Source organism: Rattus norvegicus, chromosome 4 (genome assembly GCF_021556685.1).
Source record: "Rattus norvegicus strain SHRSP/BbbUtx chromosome 4, alternate assembly SHRSP_T2T, whole genome shotgun sequence".
In the NCBI taxonomy this organism is placed as follows: domain Eukaryota; kingdom Metazoa; phylum Chordata; class Mammalia; order Rodentia; family Muridae; genus Rattus; species Rattus norvegicus.
In genome coordinates this window covers 138,816,411-138,841,921 of record NC_141537.1, presented here as the reverse complement: position 1 = coordinate 138,841,921, position 25,511 = coordinate 138,816,411, and the positions used below count along the sequence as shown (strand labels likewise).

Sequence of the window (25,511 nt, the reverse complement as noted above, 5' to 3'; positions counted from 1 at the left end):
AAAATTATCAATAAAAACTATCTGCTTCCTCGCCATGAAATGACAATTAAGACTTGACTTACCTCCATGTTAGAAACAAAAATTTTAGTAAATTATGAAGAAAAACCTCAATTTATAAGTTTAGGAACTAGCATCAAAAAACTTCCAAGATAGTAAGACTAAACTACTGAGGACTTGGACAGATCTGGTTTTCTGAATCGTCTTATATAATTTTTAAAAGATAACTTGATAATATAATCACAGTTGAAAGTTGTTAATTACATTATTTCAATCTTTTTATATTTTCTTTTGGTTTGGTTTGATTTTTTAGTGTGTCTACTGATAGACTCATCTAATATTTTTCTCTTTGCTACCAGTTGCCATTTTTCCCTTATAACTTTCAAATACACTCTGACTGTACTAAGTATATTAACTGTAGGAAATGGGGGCCATTTTGTTTTGTCATTTCTACTTTTTTTAAAGGGTATTTTTCATGGGCATATGTGTGGTTCTATGAATAGATGTTCACCACATGCATGCAGATGCCCATGGAGCTCAGAGAGTGTCATATTTCCTAGATATGATCATACAAGGAGCTATGAGTCAATTGATCCATGTGCAAGAAAATGCCTCTACAAGAGTAGCGACAACTGAGCCATGATTTTTCTCCCTGAACGCCTATATTTCGCTGAAGATTTCAAAGATTTTTTTAACACAGGTTCAGGGTTTCATTTGTATTAGTTTGTAGATAAGCTTCTTTCTATACCCCATGAATTATTTTCCACAGTAGCATTATATCACTGAATTCTTACAAACTGGTATACTTCCTGTTTTTCTCTTTATTATTTGAATGTGATCATTATTTGTTCTTTACAAGGGTCTCCAAGACACTTCATCTGCTTCTTCTAATCTATTTATGAAGCTTCCATAATGATTTTATTTCATTTATTCAGCCTTAACTTTTTCTTAATTTCACTGTTCTTGCTGAGTTACTTACTCATGATGCTGAATTATTGCCCTCCTTAGAAACCTTCATTTCTCATTTCAAAACTACATGTTCTGAACATTTTGCCTGGGATTTCAACCATTTTCTTAAGTTTTGACATGGCCATTAAGGAGTTCTGAGTTTTAAAGTGGTAGAGTACCTTTCTGTTTTGTATTTCATCTTTGTAATTTATGTAGAGTTGACGTTTCTTTAAATTTTCTGGGAATTTTCTTATTAGACGGCCTTGCATTTAATCACTCACAAGAGAGATTAGTAATAAACAATAACAAAATTCTGCCAAACATTTTAATGTGAAAAGTAGGAAACAGCAACTGTGTAAGACTAAAAACAATAACGTGACTAAGATACTTAGTTGAAGATAGTGAGATACTGAAGTTGAAGAAGAAGCTGAAAATTATGAAAGTTGACATTAATAAAAATAAATAAGAAAAGGAAAGAGTTATGGAGAGAGACAGAGAGAAAAGAATGAGCTGTGTTTGTTTTTGACTTGATAAATGATTTTATTGACCCTACTCCAGACTTTGACCATACTTTCAGTGATTGTTTATACAGAGATAATTCATATACAAGTCATATAATATACTACTCAGTGTGTGATAAACTTTGTTTTTTTTTTTTTTTGCTGGTTTTGAATGTTAACTGCAACATTTCTATCTTCCTTTTTATCCCTTAAATTCTCCAGTAGAGCCCTATACCTTTTCTTGTCCAATTTCAAATTCATGGTATCTTCTTCATTAATTTTTGTTATATATTTGCATATATATTCATATTTCTTTTTTCTGTTCTAATTTACATAAATTTATTTTTTCCATCTTTATTAACTTGAGTATTTCTTATTTACATTTTGATTGTTATTCCCCTTCCTGATTTCCGGGCCAACATCCCCCTAACCCCTCCCCTCCCCTTCTATATGGGTGTTCCCCTCCCCATCCTCCCCCCATTACCACCCTCCTCCCAACAATCACGCTCACTGGGGGTTCAGTCTTGGCAGGACCAAGGGCTTCCCCTTCCACTGGTGATCTTACTAGGCTATTCATTGCTACCTATGAGGTTGGAGCCCAGGGTCAATCCATGTATAGTTTTTGGGTAGTGGCTTAGTACTGGAAGCTCTGGTTGCTTGGCATTGTTGTTCATATGGGGTCTCAAGCCCCTTCAAGCTCTTTCAGTCCTTTCTAAGATTCCGTCAATGGGGGTCCCGTTCTCAGTTCAGTGGTTTGCTTCTGGCATTTGCCTATGTATTTGCTGTATTCTGGCTGTGTCTATTACTAAATATTAATTTACCAGTCTACATGATATTATTTTAATGAATATTTTTTCAAGAGTGACTGTCCACTTTGTATTAGAGAATCAGTTGGTATGATTTTCTCTGGAGAAAACTATTTGGTTTAAGAATTAATTGGCAATATGTGATGTATCTCTGTGAGCAGATTCCTTGTATGTACAGGTGCACATGAGTGCCAGAAAAATTACTGTCTATTGTGATCTGCCTAACATAGGTATTGAGAACTCGACTGTGGTTTTCTTGAAAAGTCACAAATTCTCTTGGCCAATAAACCACCTCTCTATCCACAGAACCTATATTTATTTAAAGACATGAAAAAGTATGACTTTAAGCCACAATTAAGTAAATGTAGAGAAAATAAAGATAATTTTTAAAGTGATCATTACTTCTTCTTTCTGAGGAGAAAGAAATAAAAACATTAAATCTTCACGCATGTTTTCTGCTGTTTATTTGGTGTAGAGAATTTCTCTGAAGTTAAAACCTGTTAGTGACCAGAAGTAGCTGTTTTCAGATTGAACTAGGTACTGGATTACCTAACAGTGTGGTAGGCTGATGGCTTATCAATGCTGTTTGTTTTGTTTTTGGTTGGGTTTTTTGTTGTTTGTTTTGTTTTTTAATTTTTTGCTATTTTTCTTCTTCCCCCCTTTCTTCTCCCCCTTCTCTCCTCTCTCCTCTCTCCTCTCTCTCTCTCTCTCTCTCTCTATATATATATATATATATATATATATAGATATATCTAGAGAGAGAGAGAGAGCTGTGCATAATGGTGTGCCAAAACAAGGACCACATGTACAGTCCTCAAACTTTTCCTGACACATTGAACCCAAGAACCACAAGACATGTCCCATAATACAAAAGGCATTCTTTCTGTGTAAGACTCCTGTCAAGATTCCTTCTATGCAAATGTGGCATAGAACATTTCCAAGCTGCCTTGGCTTTCCACCCTCTGTCTTTGACTCTGGGATTACAAGTCTAAGGAACAAGTGAGTCTTCCTTAGTTTAGTGGAGGATAGGATCTGAACCATTCTGTGTTTTGGACATACAGACCTCTTTTAGCATCCTAACTCAGCTTCACTCACAGCTAGTTTCTTTCCTCTTGCCAGATTTTGGATTGAAGGTCCCATAAATTTATCTGAAGCAAGTTTGCGCTTTCCACTAAAGTAAAACTTGTCAATGAACTCCAAGTGAAATTGGATTTGTTGGACCTAAAATGATTCTACAGTGGCTACTTGTTTGACCAGTGTAAAAGGAGAGGGATTTGGGTTTTCAAAAAATAAAATTCTCATTTCTACCTTCCCTGGCCAGTAGGATTTGATTTGTAAAATATCTCTTGAAATGCTTTATCGTCAGCACTGGGATAATGATCTTAGATACACCTCTGTCTATTTCCTGTATAGGATGCAGATCTCCTATTTAACCTGTGGGTTTTTTTTTTTCAGAATTACAGTTTATAGTTTATGAACACGTGATATTCCACAAGTTTTCTTTCTCAACTTTGCTGGCAGCCCTACTTAGGTAGGGTTGGAAATTCTGCCCCTCCCTTCTCACTTCCCTCTAGTTCTCTATAATAAGGTTTATTGCTTCCATAGCTCTATAATCCACGTCTGCTTTGGTTATGCCTACTGTTTATGGTCACTCTTCCCTGACTTGGCATTTTATTTGAAACAGTATATGTGACATGAAGAAACAAAATCAGATCCAAGAAAATGAACTATATAAAGAGTAAAGATGGATATTTATATAAATACATTAGAATCTTACACTCTTCAACATGGTATTTACGATATTTAGTATACAACCAAAATAATTTCTTTTCCAGTAAGTTAAAACAGTTAAAATTATGAGTAGGAAATGCTTGTGTCAGCAAAGACTACATTCTACATGCCAGGCCAATTAGTTTTTGGGGATTAGCACTTTTCATTTCGAAAGTCAGAGACTGACCTGAACACAGAATGCTGTAGCCAATCACTAGTGGAAGTGCCAAAATATGCTCTGATGGCCCCCCTGTCAGTTAAATCTTATTAATTAAAATGTTTTCAATAAAAAAATTATGAGTAGGAAAAAGTCGAGTTCATAACAACAGACATAAAATTAACCATGTTCTAGAAATAGTAAACAAAGACTGAATTCCATATAAACAAGGAGGTTTTCATCAAGATCTCAGCTAGCACAAATACTCAATGATGTCTCTAGGATACTTAAAAACAGTAAAGGAGACAGAGACAGGCACAGTAGAGAGAAGTTTAGGTGCTGGCAGCAAAGGTGCAGTGAATCATCAGCAGGCCCAGTTCATCATAAAGCAAAAGTAAAATTCACACTAAAAAAAATCACTCCTCACACAGTAGCTTTCAGGGGATATATCAAATATATCTGACAGAACACCAAGCAAGACAAAGGAAGAGAACAATAATTCCAGGAGGAGAGTAAGATGTCATAAATGTATAAGTGAACATGTCTGCACACAAGCATGTGCACACACACACACACACACACACACACACACAACTCCTTCAGAAATTATCTCTTTCTACAACCTAGAATATTTATTTGCTAAGAATAAGAACTAATAATAAAAATGGTATTTTTTCTATTTTATTTGCTTGTTTGGACTTTTGCATCCTATCCAGCTGTTGCTTCTCTCTGTATCTCTATTTCTGCACCCTCTCTCTCTCTCTCTCTCACACACACACACACACACACACACACACACACACACACACACACACATATATATATATATATATATATATATATATATATATATATATGGACAACTATACATCTTCTAGAATATACAGTGGTAAGTACTGGTTCAGCAAACTCAGTAATAAACAACTGAATTAATTCCTATCTGAGAGAACAATCTTTTCTCATTGCATTATAAATTACTTTTATAAGGCATAGTTTATAGAGAGTTTATTTTTTAAATGACAGGAAACCTATAGTTATACAATCTGATTTAAATGCTAAGAAAGTTGGTTTTATCTCCAGATTTTTAATTACACAACAGAGAAATGTATATATTTAAATATTGTAACAAATTATCTTTCTTTGAACAAATACACTATTTTTAAATTTATTTCTATATATTTTAAAGTTAACATGTTATTTGATAAATGTTTCTTATTTTTATAAATATCACTTTTCTTTTTTATTGGATATTTTTATATTTACATATAAAATGTTATCCCCTTTCCTGGTTTTCCATCAATAAACCCCATATCCCATCTCCTCTCCCACTGATTCAATGAGGATGTTCCCCACCCACCCGCCCCTTCCCTGATATTCCCTACACTGGGGCATCGAGCCTAGGCAGAAGCAAGGGCTTCTTCTCCCACTGATGCCCAACAAGGCCATACTCTGCTATATACGTAGCTGGAACCATGCATCTGTCTATGTACACTCTTTGGATGGTGGTTTATTCCCTGGAATCTCTGGTTGTTTGGTATTGTATTCATGCAGTTGCAAACTGCTTCAGCTCCTTCAGTCCATTCTCTAACTCCTCTATTGGGGACCCCATTCTCAGTTCCTTCGTTGGCTGTGAGCATCCACCACTGTATTTGTCAAGTTCTGGCCAAGCCTCTCAGGAGATATCTGTACCAGGCTCCTGTCAGCATTCACTTCTTGGCATCAGCAACATTGTCTGTGTTTGGTGACTATATGTATATATATGGGCTGGATCCCCATGTAGGACAGTCTCTGAACGGACTTTCCTTCAGTCTCTGGTCAAAAGTTTGTCTCCACATTGCCTCCTATGAATATAATTGTTCCCCCTTCTAAGAATGTGGGAGGTAGATCAATGGAAGAGAATTGAAGACCCAGAAATGAACCAGCACACCTATGGTCACTTGATCTTTAACAAAGGAGCTAAAATCATCCAGTATTTAAAAGAGAGCATTTTCTACAAATGGTTCAACTGGTGGTCAGCATGTAGAAGAATGCAAATCGATCCATTCTTATCACCCTGTACAAAGATTAAGTCCAAGTGAATCAAGGACCTCCACATCAAAACAGATACAATCAAACTAATAGAAGAAAAAGTGGGGAAAAGTCTCAAATAACTGGGCACTGGGGAAAATTTCCTGAATAAAACTCCAATGGCTTATGCTCTAAGATAAAAATCCCAGATGTTCCTTAACAGAGGAATGGATAAAGATAATACAGCACATTTACACAATGGAGTACTTCTCAGCTATAAAAAACCAACTTCATGTAATTCACAGGAAAATGGATGGAACTAGAAAGTATCATTCTGAATTAGGTAACCCAATCACAAAACCCACACATGGTATGCACTCACTGATAAGTGGTATTTGCTCAAAATATTGGATCACCAAAGACACAATCCACAGACCACATGAAGCTCAAGAAGAAGAATGACCAAATATTTATTTTCTGAAAACAATTGGCAAGCATATATGAAAACCTGTGTGGGTAACTTAGATTTGAATGTTTTCTAAAGTATGACAAACAATTCTATGTTGCAAAACTATATAGTATACATTTATCATGCAGGGCACTTTAAATTCTCCATCAACCCAGAGGATGTTTTGACCTTGTGGTTCCAATCCTATTGTATTTGAATGGCAGTTTAATAATCAAAATGGCAATATTGTTAAATCATGTCAAATAAAATTTGCGAAAGTGTACTTTATAAAATTAGTTCCATCATGCTAAGTTTTATGATGTATACTTAAGGAATTTTCCCCATCTTTTCAGTTCTCATTGAATATTTTTCATGTGAAAGTAGAATTTTGGATATGATTAACAATTAGCCTAATTTCTCAATCAGCATCATTTTCTTTCTAAAAAGCTATGCTTAATTTTTATAATGAAAATATAATTTTTCAACTCAACTGTTTCTAAATTAAGTATTGATAATTTATTTTTTAATAAATTTTTTAGGTTTATGTTTTCTGGTGATTTTAAAATTATAAATGTTACTTCATTCAGGTTTTTAGCTTTTAAATATTTTTCTGTAGTCATTATGCAAATAAAACTGAGATACTATTTATTTCAATTTGTTCCATGGTACCCATATTCCAAGAGTTCATTTGAATGGTTTCTATGGATTTTTAATTCATTTCTTCCATAAATTACTCATGAATTTTTACCACTAACGTATGACAGGATCACAATCATGCTGTCAAATGGTGACTTTAAGTGGCACCCCCCCAAAAAAGAGGCAAGCGCAACAGTTCTTGCCTATAACTTATTGTATTCTCTTACTTCCTAATTTCTTAAGAAAATGGTCTGAAAAGAGACATAGACCTTTAGTATTATTCTACATAGATGAAATATTACCTATAAATACAGGTAAATTTATTCTTTACCACTGATTTATTTATGCGATGGAAAGAGAGAACTAAAGATGGGGGATAAGGAGAGTCTGTGTGAGATAGGTAGAGAGAAGGCAGAGAAGTAGAGAAGTTAGGAGGAGAAAGGTAGGGACATCAGGAGAGGGAGAGTGGAGTGGGGAAAGGAGATAGCAAGGAGGGGAAATAAGGAAATTAGAAAGAGGTAGGGAGGGGTGTTCACAACAATGCTTTACATGAAATAAAATATTTCCAACTATCAGTTTTAAGTTTTAAATTGGTTTGAACACGACAGAGAAACATAAAATAAGAAAAGCAATCCTGGTCTTTTGGGGAACACATTCCCTCCCTTCCAGTCCTCTCCTTTTATTCCAGGACTGACTCCCATTCTTTCTTTCTTTCTATAGTCTGATAGACAGCAAGACAGAGAGACCAATGTGGTGGTGAGAGACGATAAACTGCAGACACTGAAACTAGTATTGCAGTTGGAACACCTCCATTCGTTGAAATACTGGTTATCAGAATTGGAATGGATACAACACCAAGGCTTTAGAATAATTCAGTGAACAGTTACTGGCTAAATGATGGTACTGAACTAAATATTTTATATGTATTATTCATTCCCACTTCCCCTGCCAACATTCTCAGCAAGCATTCTAACAATTCCTATTGGATGAGAATGTGAAGATTCACAGAAGTTACAAACATATTTACTAATGATGACATAGCTCTTGAAAAAATGGAATTTAAATTGTCTTCAATTATTTCAAAAGCAGTTACCTTCTAATTATTTAAATGTTCCTGAGTTTAAAGGCAGGTTAGTTACTTATCTATTCTAAGCTTCACTTTCACGTATATAATAAAAGTTATCATTTGGTATAACTTGAAGAGACACAGATAATTTGATATCATAAAGTTTATGCTATAGGGGCTGAGAAATAAAATTATTTTAATCAGATTGTTGAGGAGTAGCCTCAAGCAATTTGATAGTTTTGCTTTTATGATGTAATTTCCTTAATTAAGAAATAATTCCCAGTGCTGCAAAAATGTCTCAGCAGTTAAGAGCACTGGGTTCAATTCCTAATATCCACATGGCAGCTCACATCTGTCTGTAACTCCAGTTCTAAGGGATCTGACACCCTCACACAGACATACATGCAGTCAAAACACAAATGCATGTAAAATAAAAGCAAATAGATCTTTAAAAGAAACATTTCCTTTTGACAAATGTGACAGATTAATGTTCTTTCCTAAAACTCTATTTCATTGGCTTTCATTTAAAAATAATCCATGTGATATTATTGACATTTTTCATGAGTGGTGTCTCTATGATTCGTAGAAAGTTTAGAATGGTAGAAGTCATCATGTCTGAAGAGTCATACAAACAAAATTATTTACGTATTGTCTGAGAATCATTAATCAATAAATAGGTATTCATGGATAAATTTAATTTGGCTAGTTTTTGAAAACATGTTGGATAAAACTTCTTGTATAAAACGAACTATAATTGTTTCATTTTAAAAGAAATTGATCTTATAAGAAGTCTAATTCACAGATGTATGCAATGTTATTTAGGGGAAAAAATGAAGAGTCAGCAGACATTTTATGTACTTCTGAGTATAGTGAGTTCATAAAAAGCCTGTACTTTTAAGGCTATTTTTCAGTGTCTGGTAAATGGATCTATATTTTATCACAGTGAGGATCACATTAGAAAAAACCTTTGGATTAAAGATAATCCCTTATTGCTCACATTCAGAAGTTATTCTCATATTACTTAGGACATGTTCTAGAGATGGGGGAAATGGCTTTGAAGTGGGATTTCTAAGAAGTGGTGAAATCAAATTTTGTCTTAGACCAGTACAGTAGCCAATAATAACTTAATCCAACAAGTAGCAAGGTAACTCAGGTGTATACTTGTGTTTGAAAATAATGGAACCAACTGGTCTGCCAGCTTCTTTCCCTGATGGTTACCACTATTTACAGGCATTAAAGTAAGATTTGAATACCATGGAAAACAACGGCATTTTCTTAATGTTCTGTGCCAAAGGTTTTGCTGGCTTAAAGGCATCCAAACCTGTTGCGAATACAGACTTATCTAACAAAACCAACTAACAACGGAAGGTTGGACTCAATTCTAATTATCCATTGTCAACAATTGGATGTTAATTAATCTTATTTTAGAGGAGAATGGTGAAAGTTTTTCATTTGTAAGAATTACTGATTAATTAAGCATGGGGACATTCCAAGTAGTCTATTCCTAGGTGTCAGAGAAGGATGACACGTATGTCAAATGCTCAATGATTTGCCACCATCTTATGCAAGTGCCCATTTTCTCTGGTGATGAGTGTGGTACATGGGGCACAATTTATTCAGAATAAAATTCTGGCCCCCATCACTATCAGAGTATTAGACATTTTATTGTTGTTGTTTATATTGTTGTTGTTGTTGTTGTTTAAACTCCAATCAGAACACCCCCTAAAATGCCCGGCACTTGAAATCTGTTCAGTAATCTTCCTTAGAGCAATATTTGAATAATAAAAAGATTTTTTAAAAAAATTAAAACAACCATAAAAAAAAACAACCTTACTTTCCAAGGGCAAAGCATTCCAGTTTTACAGATGAATCCTTTGCAGCTTGTATTGTTTCAGGAAAACGCACTTCAATCTTTGGCTCATATTCCCCCATGACACCTGTTAAATACCAAAACAGCTAGCAGCATTTCTTGAGAAGAGAAGTTTCCTATGAAGTAAATGCTTCATTAACCAAAATTTGACTCTTGGATCTTAAACAATCGTAGGGCTTCCAATCATGGCATGGATGCGTGCTTCTGAGTTTTTAACAAAGATCTTTCACTAGGGACAGCCATTTCCATCCTCATTTTGTGGAATTCACAGGGCCAGATGCATTAGTCAGAAGGGAAGAAGGTTCAGTTAGTACTGTCAGAAGTCTGATACAGCACAATCCAAAATACCACTATTCTGCAATAAAACCAACAGAGGAACTGCACAACCAAACATTAAATATCTGTATGATCTATAATCAGTGTACCGGGCTTTGCAGCAAAGTTCATAGCATGTTTGGGAAGGTCATAATTTCACTGTTTTAAGGTTTCAATTAGAATTCTTAAATTATGGTTAGAATAAAGCAGGTTCTCATAAACACACTATTTTCCAGAAGAGTTATAACTAACAAAAATAGTTATAGCTGGTTTTCATCTGAATTAATCAATGCTTTTTTTGGGATTATTTTTAAAAATTGCCACTATTTTATAAAGTGGTATGATCAACGTCAAAGTAGCTCATTTCCAGCACAAGTAAATGAAATTTGAATGGCCAGTGGGACTTTATGAAGTGCAAATCACAACATAAATGTAAAACTATAAAGATCTAACTTCCACACGTTTCTGATTTCAATGTCCCAATCAATGCTAATTCTGAAGCTAAATTGGCTGCTTTAAGTTTTCTTTCCCCATTTTCTGAACAACTGGTAGCTCTTGCATGCCCACTGTTAGAGGAGTTAATTGACTCATATTGTACACAATGTTTACAGTACTTTTACCATTAAAATGAAGAAGAGAGCAGAGGAGGTGAGAGAAGAAAGGAATTAAGATAGGGGGAGTAAAAATTAAGAACAAACAAAAATAAGATAGGAATAACTTTGGATAATCTCTATGCAAATTGTTAGCTTATGCACTTTCCCACTCTTGAGCAGAGTAATCACAGAACGGGAGAAAATGAAGTCACAAATCTAATGTTTGCCGATATTTGAATAAGACCCTTGAAGGAATATTTGAATAGTTACTGGCTCTGAAATTGCTGCCATGAGAACTCTGGGGAGCTGGCTTCATAGTTCTGTTAGCTTGATTACCATTATATCCTTGCTTGTCTTAAACTCTTCAGGGGGTGGGGAACAAAATTCTATGAGGTATTGCCTTTCAAGTTCAAAATCTGATAATAAAATGAACTAACAGATTTTTTTATCTTTACATATCCCACTGTGAACATTTAATTAGAGAATCAACTAGAGGATTTTTCCACTTAGATGACTTTCTACCTCTCTAAATCTTGCTCCAGCTCTGACTTCACTAAGCTGTAAAGCACATAAGAGACCAATCTGAGTTCTCAGAGATATAATTTAGGATACATATCTTCCATGCCATCCTTCTTTGGAATGATTTGCTTTCCTTGGGCACAATATTTCTTGTTTTCCATTTTGCCAGCCAGTAAACAAAGGGTGAACAACAGCAGCAAATAATGGCAAGGATGGAAAACAGAACCAGAAGAGAAGAGAGGTTGCAAAATGACTTCATCAATTTGGTATGAAAATTTGGCAGCATCCACATGCACACATACACACATGCCAAGTCCCCCCATCATTTTTTACACCCCAGTCCTTAAGCAATGAGAAGACAAACTCTTCTGGTGCCAGAAGTGAAATGGCACGGTATACCCAGAAACTTGTAAATTGTACCATGTGGGTATTAAACTACAAAATTCCCTTTCATGATTTTGGTTATGTCTCATCTCCATTGTGCTAGCGAATTTCATCTAAATTTCTATGATTTTGGTTCTACTTAAAAGAAGAAAGCAAAAGGCTCTGAAGACCTCCCCATGATGTAAGAGTCACAGAATTGAGTCTGAAGGTAACTTCTGATCTTACCATCAGTGCGCTGCACTAAAGGAGTAGGTGGTCCTTGGACACTTCTGTGGGCCTCTTTGTTTGTGACAAAGCAAGTATAATTGCCCACATCAGACGGTTCTACTTTGGCAATGTACAAGTTCCCTGTGTTTTGAGATACAAATCGTCGCTTGTCCTCTTGAACATACAAAGGGTTATCATTGAAGGTCCAATCATATGATAATTCTGAAACATAAAAAAAAATGCATTATCTTCACTGCAACCATATCTATAAATTCCTATAAATTTATCAATAAGTTTGCTGTTATGTTTAATCATCATAATAGAAGTCTCTATATTTGTCTAATTTATAGCTACTCAAAACAAAGTAGAGTATTCCCTATATTCATTTAAACCTTCTCCATCACCATTAAATTTCCTTCTCCATCGACGTTTTCTGTGGTTAAGAGTGCAATGACAGGATATTTAAGGAAGAAATGGTAATTTTCCTTAGAAAAATCCACAGAATATATAAGGCTCTGCTGTTTAATAGAGTCGAGGTAATTTTTTAGTGTTATTCGTTCCATAGCAGTGTTTTACAGTATGTTTTAAAAAGGATTATGCACAGATAGGAGTTGTAGTTAAAATTTAATTAAAATTTTTTAATTAAATATTTTAAGTTTAATATTCTAGATCTTGAGTCCATTCTGTGAATGGAATATAATTTCTGAGATTTCTCTAAGTCTTTAGATTCAGTAATAAAGCAAAACATGTGCCTTATGGACAGAGAACTTCCTGTTAATAGAGAGGTCGGTGGATAATGCAAACATGAAACAGCATTTGTTCTGACAGAGGCATTATAGGAATCCTAGATGAGATGGTTAGTTTTAAATGTTAACTTGCCACATCTTAAAATAAATTGGATAAAGTGGCTTACCTGACAACTTGTTGCCATGACAGTGGTAAATTAATTGTTCTCTGTCAGAGCCCACTGTGGGCAACATCATTCTCTGGGCTGGCCTTGAACTCAGAAATCTGTTTAACTTTTCTCCTGGAATTAAACATTTGTACCACCATACCTAGACCTGAATTTATCAGGTAGGATCTTGATCCCAAATCCCACTCCCTTAATCTAAAATCTCCTAGAACAGAGGATTCAGCTCCATGCTACTTCCTATAATACCTTTAATACTTGAACCATGTATTTTGTATTTTTCCTTATTCAGCTTGCTGATTTTCTTTAAAACATTCTTCATAAGAACAAACTTTAGTAACTATACAACAACATTTATATCAGGCAGTTTTGAGATTTCCTTTATCAAAGTAATTAATATAAATCTCTTCACCTTAGCCCCACGTAGACTCTTCAGACAATGGCAAAAAGCAGCAACATCCTTCAGCAAAACACCATAAAAACAGTCTCTATGCCGTATTCTGAATTTTTCTCCATTGAAACCTCAAGGGTCAGGTCTGCCCAGTTCAAACCCTCTCAGCAACAAAGTCTTCCACGTTCTTACTAGGATAGCCCATTAAACTCCACTTAAAGTAGTCCACTGCTTTCTAAATCCAAACTCCAAATTCTCCATTCTTTCAAACAAAAGCACAGTCATATTACAGCAAAACTCCAGTCCCTAGTACCAAATTCTGTCCTTAAGTTAGAGTTTTAGTATTGTGATCACATATTATATTCAAAGCCACACTTGTAAGGACAACATTTAAGTGTGGCTGGCTTAGAGGTTCAGAGGGTCAGTCCAGTATCATCAAGGTAGTTTGGCTGCATTGTCCAGGGAGGCATGGTGCAAAGAGGAATTGAGTACACTACATCTTCATCTGAAGGCCTCTAGAAAAATACTTGCTCCTGGCAGCTAGGATGATGGTCTCAAAGCTCATGCCCACAGTGAGATTCTGTCTTCAACAAGGACATATCTACTCCAACAAGGCCATAACTTCTAATAGTGCCACTCCCTAGGACAAGCATATATAAACCATCACACCCACCCATAATCTGGCCCATGCATTCTTCTGGAAGCCTATATAAGACATGAGGCGGTGGAAGCCTTTTCACTTTTCATACTTGTTCTCACTTCTGTAGCAAGTCATTTCCTTCATTGGCATTACATCCTATTACTTTGGTATTCCAGTGTATATTGAAGATCAGCAGAGACATCCATCCACAGGGACTGAACCACTTTTGCATTTTTGGTCAATGCATGCATTGCCAGCCATTTTTAGATTTGATGCCTGTAAAGCATGCATTCTAATAAATAACCTTTCTCAATATACAGAGAGATTCATTGTGTAAGTGTTACTACTCTACAGAACCAGGACTAATACACATGACTAATGCACATGTGGACATTGTGTATCAGAATATTACTTTCATAAGAGCAACAGAACTGATGCTAGGAAACAAGAGAAATATATTCCAATGACATGTGTTCAGAAGAGGCATTTCAGAAGAACTAGCTCCATATTAACCGCATGAAGGAGAACTGTCAGAGCAATGGACAAGTACATCAATATAGCATACAAGAAACAAGAGCAAGAAGTTCAAGGTGAAATATCAAATGAATTACACGTATTAATCTTTAATCATTTATCATTATTGAAATGTCTACTTGTATATTTCAATTTCATAAATAAATGTGTGATGAATAAAAATGATATACAGATTTTAAGTGTTCAGTTGTATGAGGTATAAATATTACATATGTCTAAAGCATACAATACTATACTAAACTGATAACCATTGACATCTTTGAGAAATGATCTCATGATTCTGTCAGATTAATCTTCAACTACAAGAACCACATCCTGATTTAAACTATCAGACTGCCTTTGCCATTGTTTATAGATAATGAGAATGGACTTTAGATGTGTACTTGAGTTTATATTTGTTTTCTTTAATATTTTAAGTATTCACTTATGTTACCATAATATCCACACATTATGTTTGTTTCTAAGTGGTAATTCATTTTATAAAAATACCACTTTGTATTCAAAGAGTTTATGAGTTTTTTTTTCTTTTTGTAGTCTGGATCATCATAGAGTAGAGTTAGTCAAAAATTATTATGACTGGCTATGTTCATTTTCTGAGAGAAGTTATTAGACATAAACTATGTGACTAAATATACAAGCAGCTTAAAAATGTGTTCCACTTTCAGGCAGCTTGATATCTTTATTTCCAACAAATGACTGCATTGGTTCTCTCTCTCTCTCTCTCTCTCTCTCTCTCTCTCTCTCTCTCTCTCTCTCTCACACACACACACACACATACATACATACACACACACAATATACTGCTATGTTTTTATTATAACGGTAAGTATTTGAGTATTCACAAATATTCTTGAAGATTAAAGCTTCACGAACATATGAAATTAGGAATACTGTAGAAAATGTGTAGAGATCTATATCTAAGAAAATAAAAAAGCACATTTGTTTTTAATGAGATTTTCCAAATTAGAGAATTAAGTTCGCAGTAACAGAGTGGGGAAGAAAAACATCTTATAGTTAGGCAAATAAAATATCCTCATGTGAATTGTGTGAATAGATATTCACACTCAAGAAAGACAGGGTAACCAAAGAATAGTCCATGCAATCAGTGGACTCTTCCAGAACGTCTTGCATCATGTGAATAGTATATATTTATGTTTGATCCTGTTATAGAATCAAGACACTGTATATATACATATACAGCTGTCTTACTCAGCTGCAAGGAGATCTTTTGAAACATTCTTTACTAATTTTACTGTCCTTGAACTCTCAAGTATAGGGGCTGTGAGTACCAATTACCAGTGATTTTAAATTAAATAATATCTGTGCAGAGCAAACTCCAGCTGAAATAGGAGGAAGAATTATTACAAATATAAGGACTCCTCCACTAAGATCATGGTGATCAGTAAGGTTAGCTGTGAATTTGACACAATTTAGAATTAACTAGAAGATATTTTTCCTTCTTTTATATTAATTATTTTATTTATTTACATTCCAGATGTTGCCCCCCATCCTGGTCCCCATCCCCACACTTTTTCATCCAATTTCTCCTCCCATATGCCTTTTATAGAGTGCCCCTAGAGAGAATTAGCACATCTACTAACAATAAGGCCAGACATGGCAGTCCCATTTTAATAATGTGCCAGGGGCCTCAGACCAGCCCATGCATGCTATTTGGTTGGTGACTTAGTCTCTGTGAGTTCCCAGGGTCCAGGTTAGTTGAGACTGTTGTTCTTCCTATGGGATTTCAATCCCTTTCAGCTCCCTAAATCCTTCCCCTAACTCTTCCACAGGGGTCCTGGAACTTAATCTAATGGATGGCTTTATGTATCTGCATCTGTCTCTGTCAGCTGCTGGTGGAGCCTCTCAGTGGACAGCCATGATCTGCTCTTGTCAGTCAGCACACCATAGTATTAATAATCGTGGTAGGCTTTGGTGCTCACCCAGGTAATGAATCCAAAGTTTTGCCAGCAACTGGATAATCTTTCTTTCAGTCTCTGCTCCATTTCTGTCCCTATATTTATTTTAGACAAGCAATAATTCTGGGACAACAATAAACCCCTCCCTCTACTTTGGAACTAGTCTATCTACTGGAGGTCATTTCTTCAGGTTCCCTCTCCCCACTGTTGGGCATTTTGCCTAAGGTCGCTCCCATTGAGTCCTGGGAGTTTCTCATCTCCCAAGTCTCTGGTACTTTCTAGAGGGTCCTTTCACTCATACCCCAAGAGGCTGCTTATTTCCAGTCATTGTTTTTGGACTCCTGTGCTTCTCTTCTGTTCCACGCTCATATCTGATCCTGTCTCTCTCTCTCTCTCTCCTTCGCCCCTCTCCTCTTCCTCCCTCCCTCTTCCTCCCATGATTATTTTTGTTTGGGGATTGAAGCATCCTCATTTTGGCCTTCTATCTTAATAAACTTCTTATGGTTGTATCATGGGTATTCTGTATTTTGGGGCTAATATCCACTTATCAGTGTGTACATACCATGCATTGTCCTTTTGGTCTCAGTTGCCTCACTCACTGTTTTGGCCTTTGGCCATTAGTTAATATAAGAAGATCCAATCCACCAAGAAAGGGCCTTTCCTTAGGCAGAATGCGGTGAATTGTATAAAGTCAAGAAATAAGGCAGCGATAAGTGAGCAGGTGACTATGCATGATCTCATCTACACCTCTCTCTCTCTCTCTCTCTCTCTCTCTCTCTCTCTCTCTCTCTCTCTCTCTCCTTCCTGACTTTCTAACTGACAGACTGAATCTTCATGCCCCTTTTGCGCTACTTCCTGAATATGACTCATGATGACTTGTAAGTCAAAAATAACTTTTTCTCTCCTAAGCTGATTTTTCTTTGTCTATTCTAACCCAATAGCATAAACATAACTAATATAGACTCTCTCTCTCTCTCTCTCTCTCTCTCTCTCTCTCTGTGTGTGTGTGTATGCATGTATATGTTTCTGTCTCTCTGTTTATCTACTTCTTTTTCCCATACACATGCATCATTAATAATTTACTAAAGAATCAGATTTCATGGAGAAAAGAAGAAAATGAGACCACAGAAAGAGAAATAAAATATATGAAAACATAAAATAAAGTTTCCACGTATAAAAAAGTCCTAGCAAGGAATGACAAAAGAAAGAATTTTAACAGAAGCAGACAAATTTTAGTTACAGTATATAGAATAAAGTATATAGAAATAAAAACAAAACATATGTGAGAAACATATCAAAAATGGTATATTTACTCTAACCTGTTGAAATTTATATATTTGAGAATAAAAATGCATGTTTACACATGTTCACATAAATTCCTAATATTTGGTAGCAGTTTTCCCAGTAGGGGTAGAAAATACACAATATTGTTACTAGCTATATAATGTTTCTGCCACACTGGAATTTAAATTCGCATGTTCTCGGTATGTAAATGGAAACAAAAATATACACACAAAGACAAGAATGTCAGACGAGCTGAACATAAGGATACGCATCAGCTGAGCACAGTAAGAATTATCACTCTTGTACCCTTATTTTGAACTGCTCCTAACAAAATATTACGTTTTCTTCAATCATTGATTCCCAACCTGATATGCATTAAAAAGCACTGTGAAAATCTGCAAAAGTACAGATAAGTAATTCTGTTCCAATTGTTTGATTTAGTTTTATTTTACTAAAAAAGCATTCAATCTTCATTGTTATCACATTTCAGGTGATTCAGGAAGCTGAAATTTCAGGTTGCATTTATAGGAGACTTTACTAAGAAAGGAATAATTAATCTTAAGTATATCAGGAAATATAGGACAAAACATAGCCAAGTCTCAAAGCTATGTTACAAGTAAAATAGAAAATAAGAACCCTGTGTTTTTAGCTACTAATAAAAACAGACTAAGCCCATCCCATACATTGAGGGCTATGGTGTACATAGGGTTTAGAAAAGGCCCTCTGTATGACAGAAGCACAAGACAGAGTTGAGGATCTTGAGTGTAACACAATGTTGTTGGGGCTCTGAAATAATTAAGAACAATGTTGTAGCACGACTCTGGAATGCATTAAACTCTTGATTTCCCAGTCTGGCACTGTGGAAAGATGATGGAAACTTAAAAATTTAATGAGGAGTTAATGTGAGACTTTTGTAGTTTTTGTGGCATGCCATAAAAGTGACTGAAGCAGATCTGTCCCTTTGATTACTTTGTCTTTATTTTGATTCTGCATCTACAAGGAGAGCAGCTTTAGTTCAAATACTTTAACAATATCCACTTCCTGGCTACTGTCTATAGCCAAAGAACCCTGAGGTCAAGAGCAGCAACATCTGAACCCATGAAACAAAAGAAACATTTGTTCCTTTTGAGGTGAGTACCACCAGAGTTTATGAGGGTGACGGAAATCTGTTAGTGAACTTGAGATGTTTTCTAAGGTAAAGAATGTACCTTTTGCCATTAGAAATGATCAGAAAGAGAATGAATAATCATGATTATGGATACCCCAAAATAAATGATTCCACATATTTATGTTATATCTCACAGGTGGTAACCCATATGTGAACGGTCTACTTCATCTTCAGTATTTTCATCTCCCTAGGAATTGATGATTTCTGATCAGGCATGCATGAACTCATACAGTTGACTTATCCTGATCAAAACTATACTGTCGATTCCTCTTCCTGTTCTCAGAGCTTCTGAACATTCTTTTTCTTTGCAAAATCATGTTGAGGAAATTCTGCATTCCCTGTGGTGTCTTTCTTTTAAGTCCATTTACTCATATCTCTCTCTCTGCCTCACTCTAGTCTGTTCTTCAACCTCCATCAAATAGATATTCAAAGACTTCAGTATGAAACCAGAGAGGTGTCTAGATAGTAAATTTTTTCTCAACATCAAAGGGAGGAAAAGATGTAATTGGGATTCACCTATTCTCATGGACTCTTACCTTTTGGGCATTTTTGTGAAGTAAAGACAATCTTGAACAAATTCCTGGTGCCAAGTCTCAGTTTAGGGATCCTTATTCAAGGCCTTTTAGAGTAAAGAAACAAGTCCAAGCTTTCTGAAAGCAACATAAACTTTTCTTCTAACTGTCTTCTAAAGTAAACTTGGTATTACTAATATAGTCAATATACTAAAGAGGATGCTGGAGACTCCAGGAGAGAGTTAAAATTTCAGAATGAGATTGTTATCATTTGAAACTCAAACCTAAATTTTTAAGATGCTTAATCCTTGGTGTTCTCTTAAAGCTGTCATTGACTCTTCTATAATAACCACTTTATTCCACTGACTGGGCACAAAATTCCTTTCAAACTTCCATGGTCTCTGTGTATTCAACCTAAGGTCCAAATTTAAATGGTAACTGTTTTTTGAATACTTCCTTGACACCATCTATTCTTTGATGCCCGAACAATCTAAAACCCTGCATAAGATGGCAGATTCATCTGTCATTTGAAATAACTCTAAGGTTTATTGTTAACCCTCATGGCAAATCAAATACATAAAATCTGGCCTAACCTCTCATTTTTTCTCTTCTAAAAACTCCTCTAAAAGCTGGGACTCTTAAGTACAGAACTACTTATTCTTTGACTGAAACTTGGAGTCAATGTAACTGCTCAAAGAAAGAAGGCTAGTAGGGGTTTCATCTGCAAAACGAAATGTATTAGGTTGTTGCTGTTGTTGTTGCTATTGTTTTTCTTGTTGATGTTGTTGTTGTTATTGTGATGGTGGTGGTGGTAGTTTTTTTGAGACAAGGTTATAAGTATAGCTTGGTTAATTGCCTATACAGCTATGAAACTCTTGATCCACCTGACTCTATATGCTGAAAACAGAGTACCTACATTTAGGTATTACTACATACAGAGAATTTGGAACTTTAAGGTGAAATCTTATATCCTAGAACAATCAGAAGTTATATCTTAAAGTCTTATTATCATGTTTGCCGAAATGTGAATTGAACAAGAATGACTAAAGTGAACATGCTAATCTGACAGGGAAAAGCCTCATCGCTACAGGAAGAACTGCAGGGAAGAGAGTGAAGTTGTGAGTAGGAAAAGTGGACCTCCCTAGGGAAGAGCACATCAAATTCTTGTCCTTTTTCTAGGAAACCCTGAAAACATATACAAATAAAAACAATGGACTCAACAGGTTATATTCAGAAATATGTATGTACACACATATATACATATGCATTCAAGAATAATAAATGAATAAAGATGTCCGCAAATTTGAAAGAGTGTAGCAACTTGTATATGAGAGTGTGTGGAGAGAGGAAAGGGAAAGGAGAAATAGTGCAATTATAACAATCTCTAGTCTAAACAACAACAAAAAGCTGAGGCACTGCGATGTCGGTATACTGGGGTTGGGGATGTTGTTCAGTTGGAAAAGTGCTCAGTTAGCAAGTATAGCATGTATAAATACCCTGGGTTCAACTTGTATTGGCAATCACCACATCAACTGAGTGTAGTGAGGTCTTGAAATGTACATTCCATGTTTATTTGGAAATTGGAGAGTCTGTAGTAGTCTGTGAGTTCTGTAAGTGACATGGAAAGTGTGTGGTATTACTCACCCCTTCCCCAAGTCTGACCTATGTTCTTCCTCTCTGTCTCTGTCTCTGCCTGTCTCTGTCTCTGTCTGTCTCTGTCTCTGCCTCTCTCTCTCTCTCTCTCTCTCTCTCTCTCTCTCTCTCTCTCTCTCTCTCTGTATACATATATCAAACTCTACATAGGGAAAAAGTGAAAACACACTTCATTTTTGAACCATCACTGCAAAAAATATATATGCTGATCTCTCCTCTCCTGGCTAGCATTTGCAAGACAGTCTATTCTGCACATCTTGTAAATAAAAGCCAGCAGAGGTAAAGAACATCTGTAATAGGAAAGTTGCTGATTTTTTAAGTTGACATGTTATCATAAGATACTTGTCAATCACTCTGTATATGTGATAGCTTAAACATTTATTTTTAGACATGAGTTGCAATGTCATAACTCATAATGCTCCAAAATCTTCTTGCCATTATCATTCTCTTCTGCCCTGCTCTCTTCCCTCATGGGCTGTCTCTGCTCATTCATGCCCACAGCTAGCCTGCAGGGAAGCATCTTTTTTGCAAGCTTCATCATAAGCCACAGCTGGGACTTAATTTGTATATTTTTTAACGGGGAAAGAAAAAAATAGGCCTTCCATGCTAGAAGTTTAAAAACCTCTCATTTAGCTTTTCTTAATTAAATGTATAATTCATGAGACAGTTTAAAGCCATTGGATTCTTAAATATTCTCTCCACCTCCTATGACATTTATCTGTTATTAATAGTGCTGATGCATTCTTATTGTGATGATTCAGGAGTAACATTAGTACAGAATGATAATTGGTCCTTTCTGGCGTATTCTTGTAGTTTTTTCATTGACACCATCCATTACAATTCTATTCTTATTAAAAATGGCAGATCTGCACTGAGCAATTGCAAACTATGTACTGCTCTCTCAAGCATGCAACCCATCCTATTTCCCCAGGGGACAATTGTGGTTTTGACATATTTAACAGCCTTATACGTAGCAATGTGATATTTAAAATACGAAGACAGAAATATATATGCAAATGCAACCATTACATGGAGTATAAGTTTTATTAGAGAAAACTATCTTTGAATATTGACTCCTCTACTCACAAAACATTTTATGGCTGCGGTATAGATTTCAAAATTGATTTCATGTTTCTTGAAGTGAATATATATTATATTACATTATATTATATTATATTATAATATATAGAACCTGAAATATAGGACTCACACTTAATGGATAATCTCCCCCTGTTTTTGGTATTCCAATATGAGTACACTTTATTATAATGTTTCAAACCTTGAATAGTCCTTTAGGATTTATGCCTAGGCACTTTTGGTTGATCAATTACGGGTACACTAGCTCAACAACAAAGATCTTCTCAAAGAATACTTTTATATTGTGTTGAATTTTTTGATGTTGTGTGGAGCAAAGTTATGATGCAATACTGAGAGTGTCATTCCATGTTTGTCATCATCTGTCCTTCTTTGAGCACCTATGTGGTCTCCAAATGCTGCTTGGGAACCAGGATTTTATTAGATCTTTTCTGATTTACACACCTATTCTCTGACACCATGGAAAGGGGATTCTTGGGGGATTGAAAACAACCCAATAAAGGCCCCCCAAGTACCCATTATGGCTAAGTTCCAGATAGTTCCAGGATTGATTTGTACACTGCAAACTCTACCTAGAGAAGAAGTGAAAACACACTTTGTTTTTGAACCATCACTGAGAAAACTCTAAATTAAAAAAAAAGACATAGAGAAGTTCAGGCATATAAATATTTAAGGAATATTTAGGTTTTCTTTTGTCCTAATACCTATATTCTATACAAGTATACAGAAAAAGGGCTATATACTCTGTTGTGAGACAAGGGTGGTTTATGACACTTAAAAGCTGTCTGTGCATATCTGAGTACATTCTCATTTATATACAATAACAAGATGATGGTACATGTGTTGTCCATGTGGTAGTCAAAAATGATGCAGAATGTTTGAACAGTGACCTGTATTCTTCTCACTGTCCACATATACAGCTCTTGAGAAAGCAGCCCTGGAGGTTAAGGCTTTCTGGGTACAGTGAGTTTAGGGAGGAATATCTCCAGCTCTTTACATAACATCTGACCTAGCTTCTGTAGGAAACCTCAATAAATTGTTTCCCAAGAATGCCTTTCAGTGAAATAGTGCTTGGGTTTGCCCTTGTGTCCTAGGGAAAATGGCGAGATGTTACTTTATGTCTTGCTCAGGGAAGGAATTTTAGTAAGAATTGAACTTTGGTCAGTTATCAGGAGTGGCAGTCCCACATGTTTCTTGTTTCCAGAATCATTCATGAATTTTAAGCAGCATGATCCAGTGTCCATATGCCTTTTTATATTTCTTGTAATTCTAAATTCATCCTCTGGGTTAGAATGGGTCAGACTGTCATCTAAGTCATGCAGAACTATAAACATATTGACATTTTCGTAAGTTCCTTGGAATCCCAGATTCTTGACCAAATTAAATCTTGACCAAATTAAAAACCTTACAATGATTTCTAAAGTTACAAGAGTAATACATTTTCCCAGAAAATGCAAATGAATTGAAATATAAAATTGGTTGTATTCAGTCCCAAATGCATAGTTGTCTTGATTTAATATTTGTTAATAAGTACATGAGAGATTAGGTGAGAGAGAGACAGAGAGACAGCGAGACAGTGGAAGAGAGGGACAGAGGGATAGAGGGACAGAGTGACAGAGGAACAGAGAGAGAGAGAGCAGAGCTCCTGTATAGGAGAAAGGGGTCCAAGGAAACTTGGTAATATTGAACTGCTGGACTCTGGGATTTTTCAAGGACTTATAGATGAAGCTTAAGAGAAAACAAAATGCAAACCACATAAAACAAAAAACAAACAAAGAAAAATAATGGAACTAAAATTTTTTCTTTGGCATTCCAGTTCTCCAAAAAAGGACATTCTGTGAACTGCTGATTTAAAATCTATACCCTACCCGATCAATTACTATATCTTGCTCTCACCATTATTTCTTTGACATGTGACAGTTAACACGTAGTAAGCTAAGCAATGTTTTATAAACACAACACAGCTGATGCAATATGAACTCACAGAGTTGTGGAAGAATGGACAAGACTCAAAACTGAGCCAGACAAAATACCAGCATAGAGAAAGGGAAATTGGCACAAATTCCCACTCCTACCCAAGAAAGTATTCACAACTGCTTAGCTGTTGGGAGAGTGAAAACCAGTTTTCATCAAGAGAGTAACACTGATCTATCAACAGCACTCTAATGCAGGCCCTACATTCAGGAGTATTTGGCTAAATGATTCCGTGTGTGTGTGTGTGTGTGTGTGTGTGTGTGTGTGTGTGTGTGTGTGTGTGTGTTTGTGTGTGTGTGCATGTCTTTTAGTTTTGATATTTTGTTTATTTTTAAGTAGAAGGAATGTGAATTTGGGTAAGTAGGGAGGTTGGGGGTCTGCTGTATAAAATTCTCAAAAATAATAACATTAAAATAAATTCCCAGTTGTTCCTGTCTCCCTGTGTCTCCTTGCTCTCCTTTCTGTGTTTCCAGAATTAATTAATAACATCCAATTTCAAGTTGCTTATTCCAAGGACATGAACTCAATGTTTACTGTAAATTTCTCATCCAATCTTTATCCAAAATTTAAGGAAAATATTTCAATTATGATTTCTACACATAGGCTGAAGATAGTGAGCTACAATCTATTGACAGCTATCAATTGGTCTAAATCCAACATCTCTCACCTCAATACTTAGTCACTGTCCAGTTTGATACTCTTCTTGATCAGGAATAATAAAAATAGAAGGCACAGGAAGAGGGTCTCTTTCCTGCTCAAATCGATATAATATATTCTGATCTTATTCAGAAAATGAAACAAAATTAAATTAAAAGCCTTATATTATCTTAAAGTAAGATTCTGCAATTTCATTGATACTCCTATTAGTGACTTGCTCTGTCCACATTGATGTTTCTCTTGTTCCTCTAACATTCCAGATGTGGTTCCTTCATAGGTCATATGCATACACATATGTATACACATGCATATATACATATGCATCAGTTATCCTTATATAAAATGCCTCTCCAACATCTTTATTTTTCTTCCAAGATATTTAAAATAGGGGTTTTTTTTTGTCCTTGATAAATTTTATTGGCATCATCTCCTTACAGAAGAACTCAGCCTGCACCCTAGAATGTGGACCTCTGGAGGGGAAGTGCACTAGAAAGCAAGCAATGATTCAGGTCAAGACCTTGGGAGGGGACAGAACAGCCAGGGCTCAATCTTTG

At 35.6% G+C, this 25,511-nt stretch overlaps 1 protein-coding gene across 3 annotated transcripts in view; it reads right to left on the bottom strand.

The window, feature by feature from the left end:
* Cntn6 (contactin 6) overlaps window positions 1–25,511 on the bottom strand; it is a 397,730-nt gene that overhangs the window by 128,780 nt on the left and 243,439 nt on the right. For 2 of the 3 annotated variants that reach the window (NM_013225.2, XM_087656200.1), the window contains 2 exon segments: window positions 10,170–10,272; window positions 12,242–12,445. In NM_013225.2, coding sequence (NP_037357.1) covers window positions 10,170–10,272; window positions 12,242–12,445 — 307 coding nt within the window. 3 annotated transcript variants of the gene reach the window in all.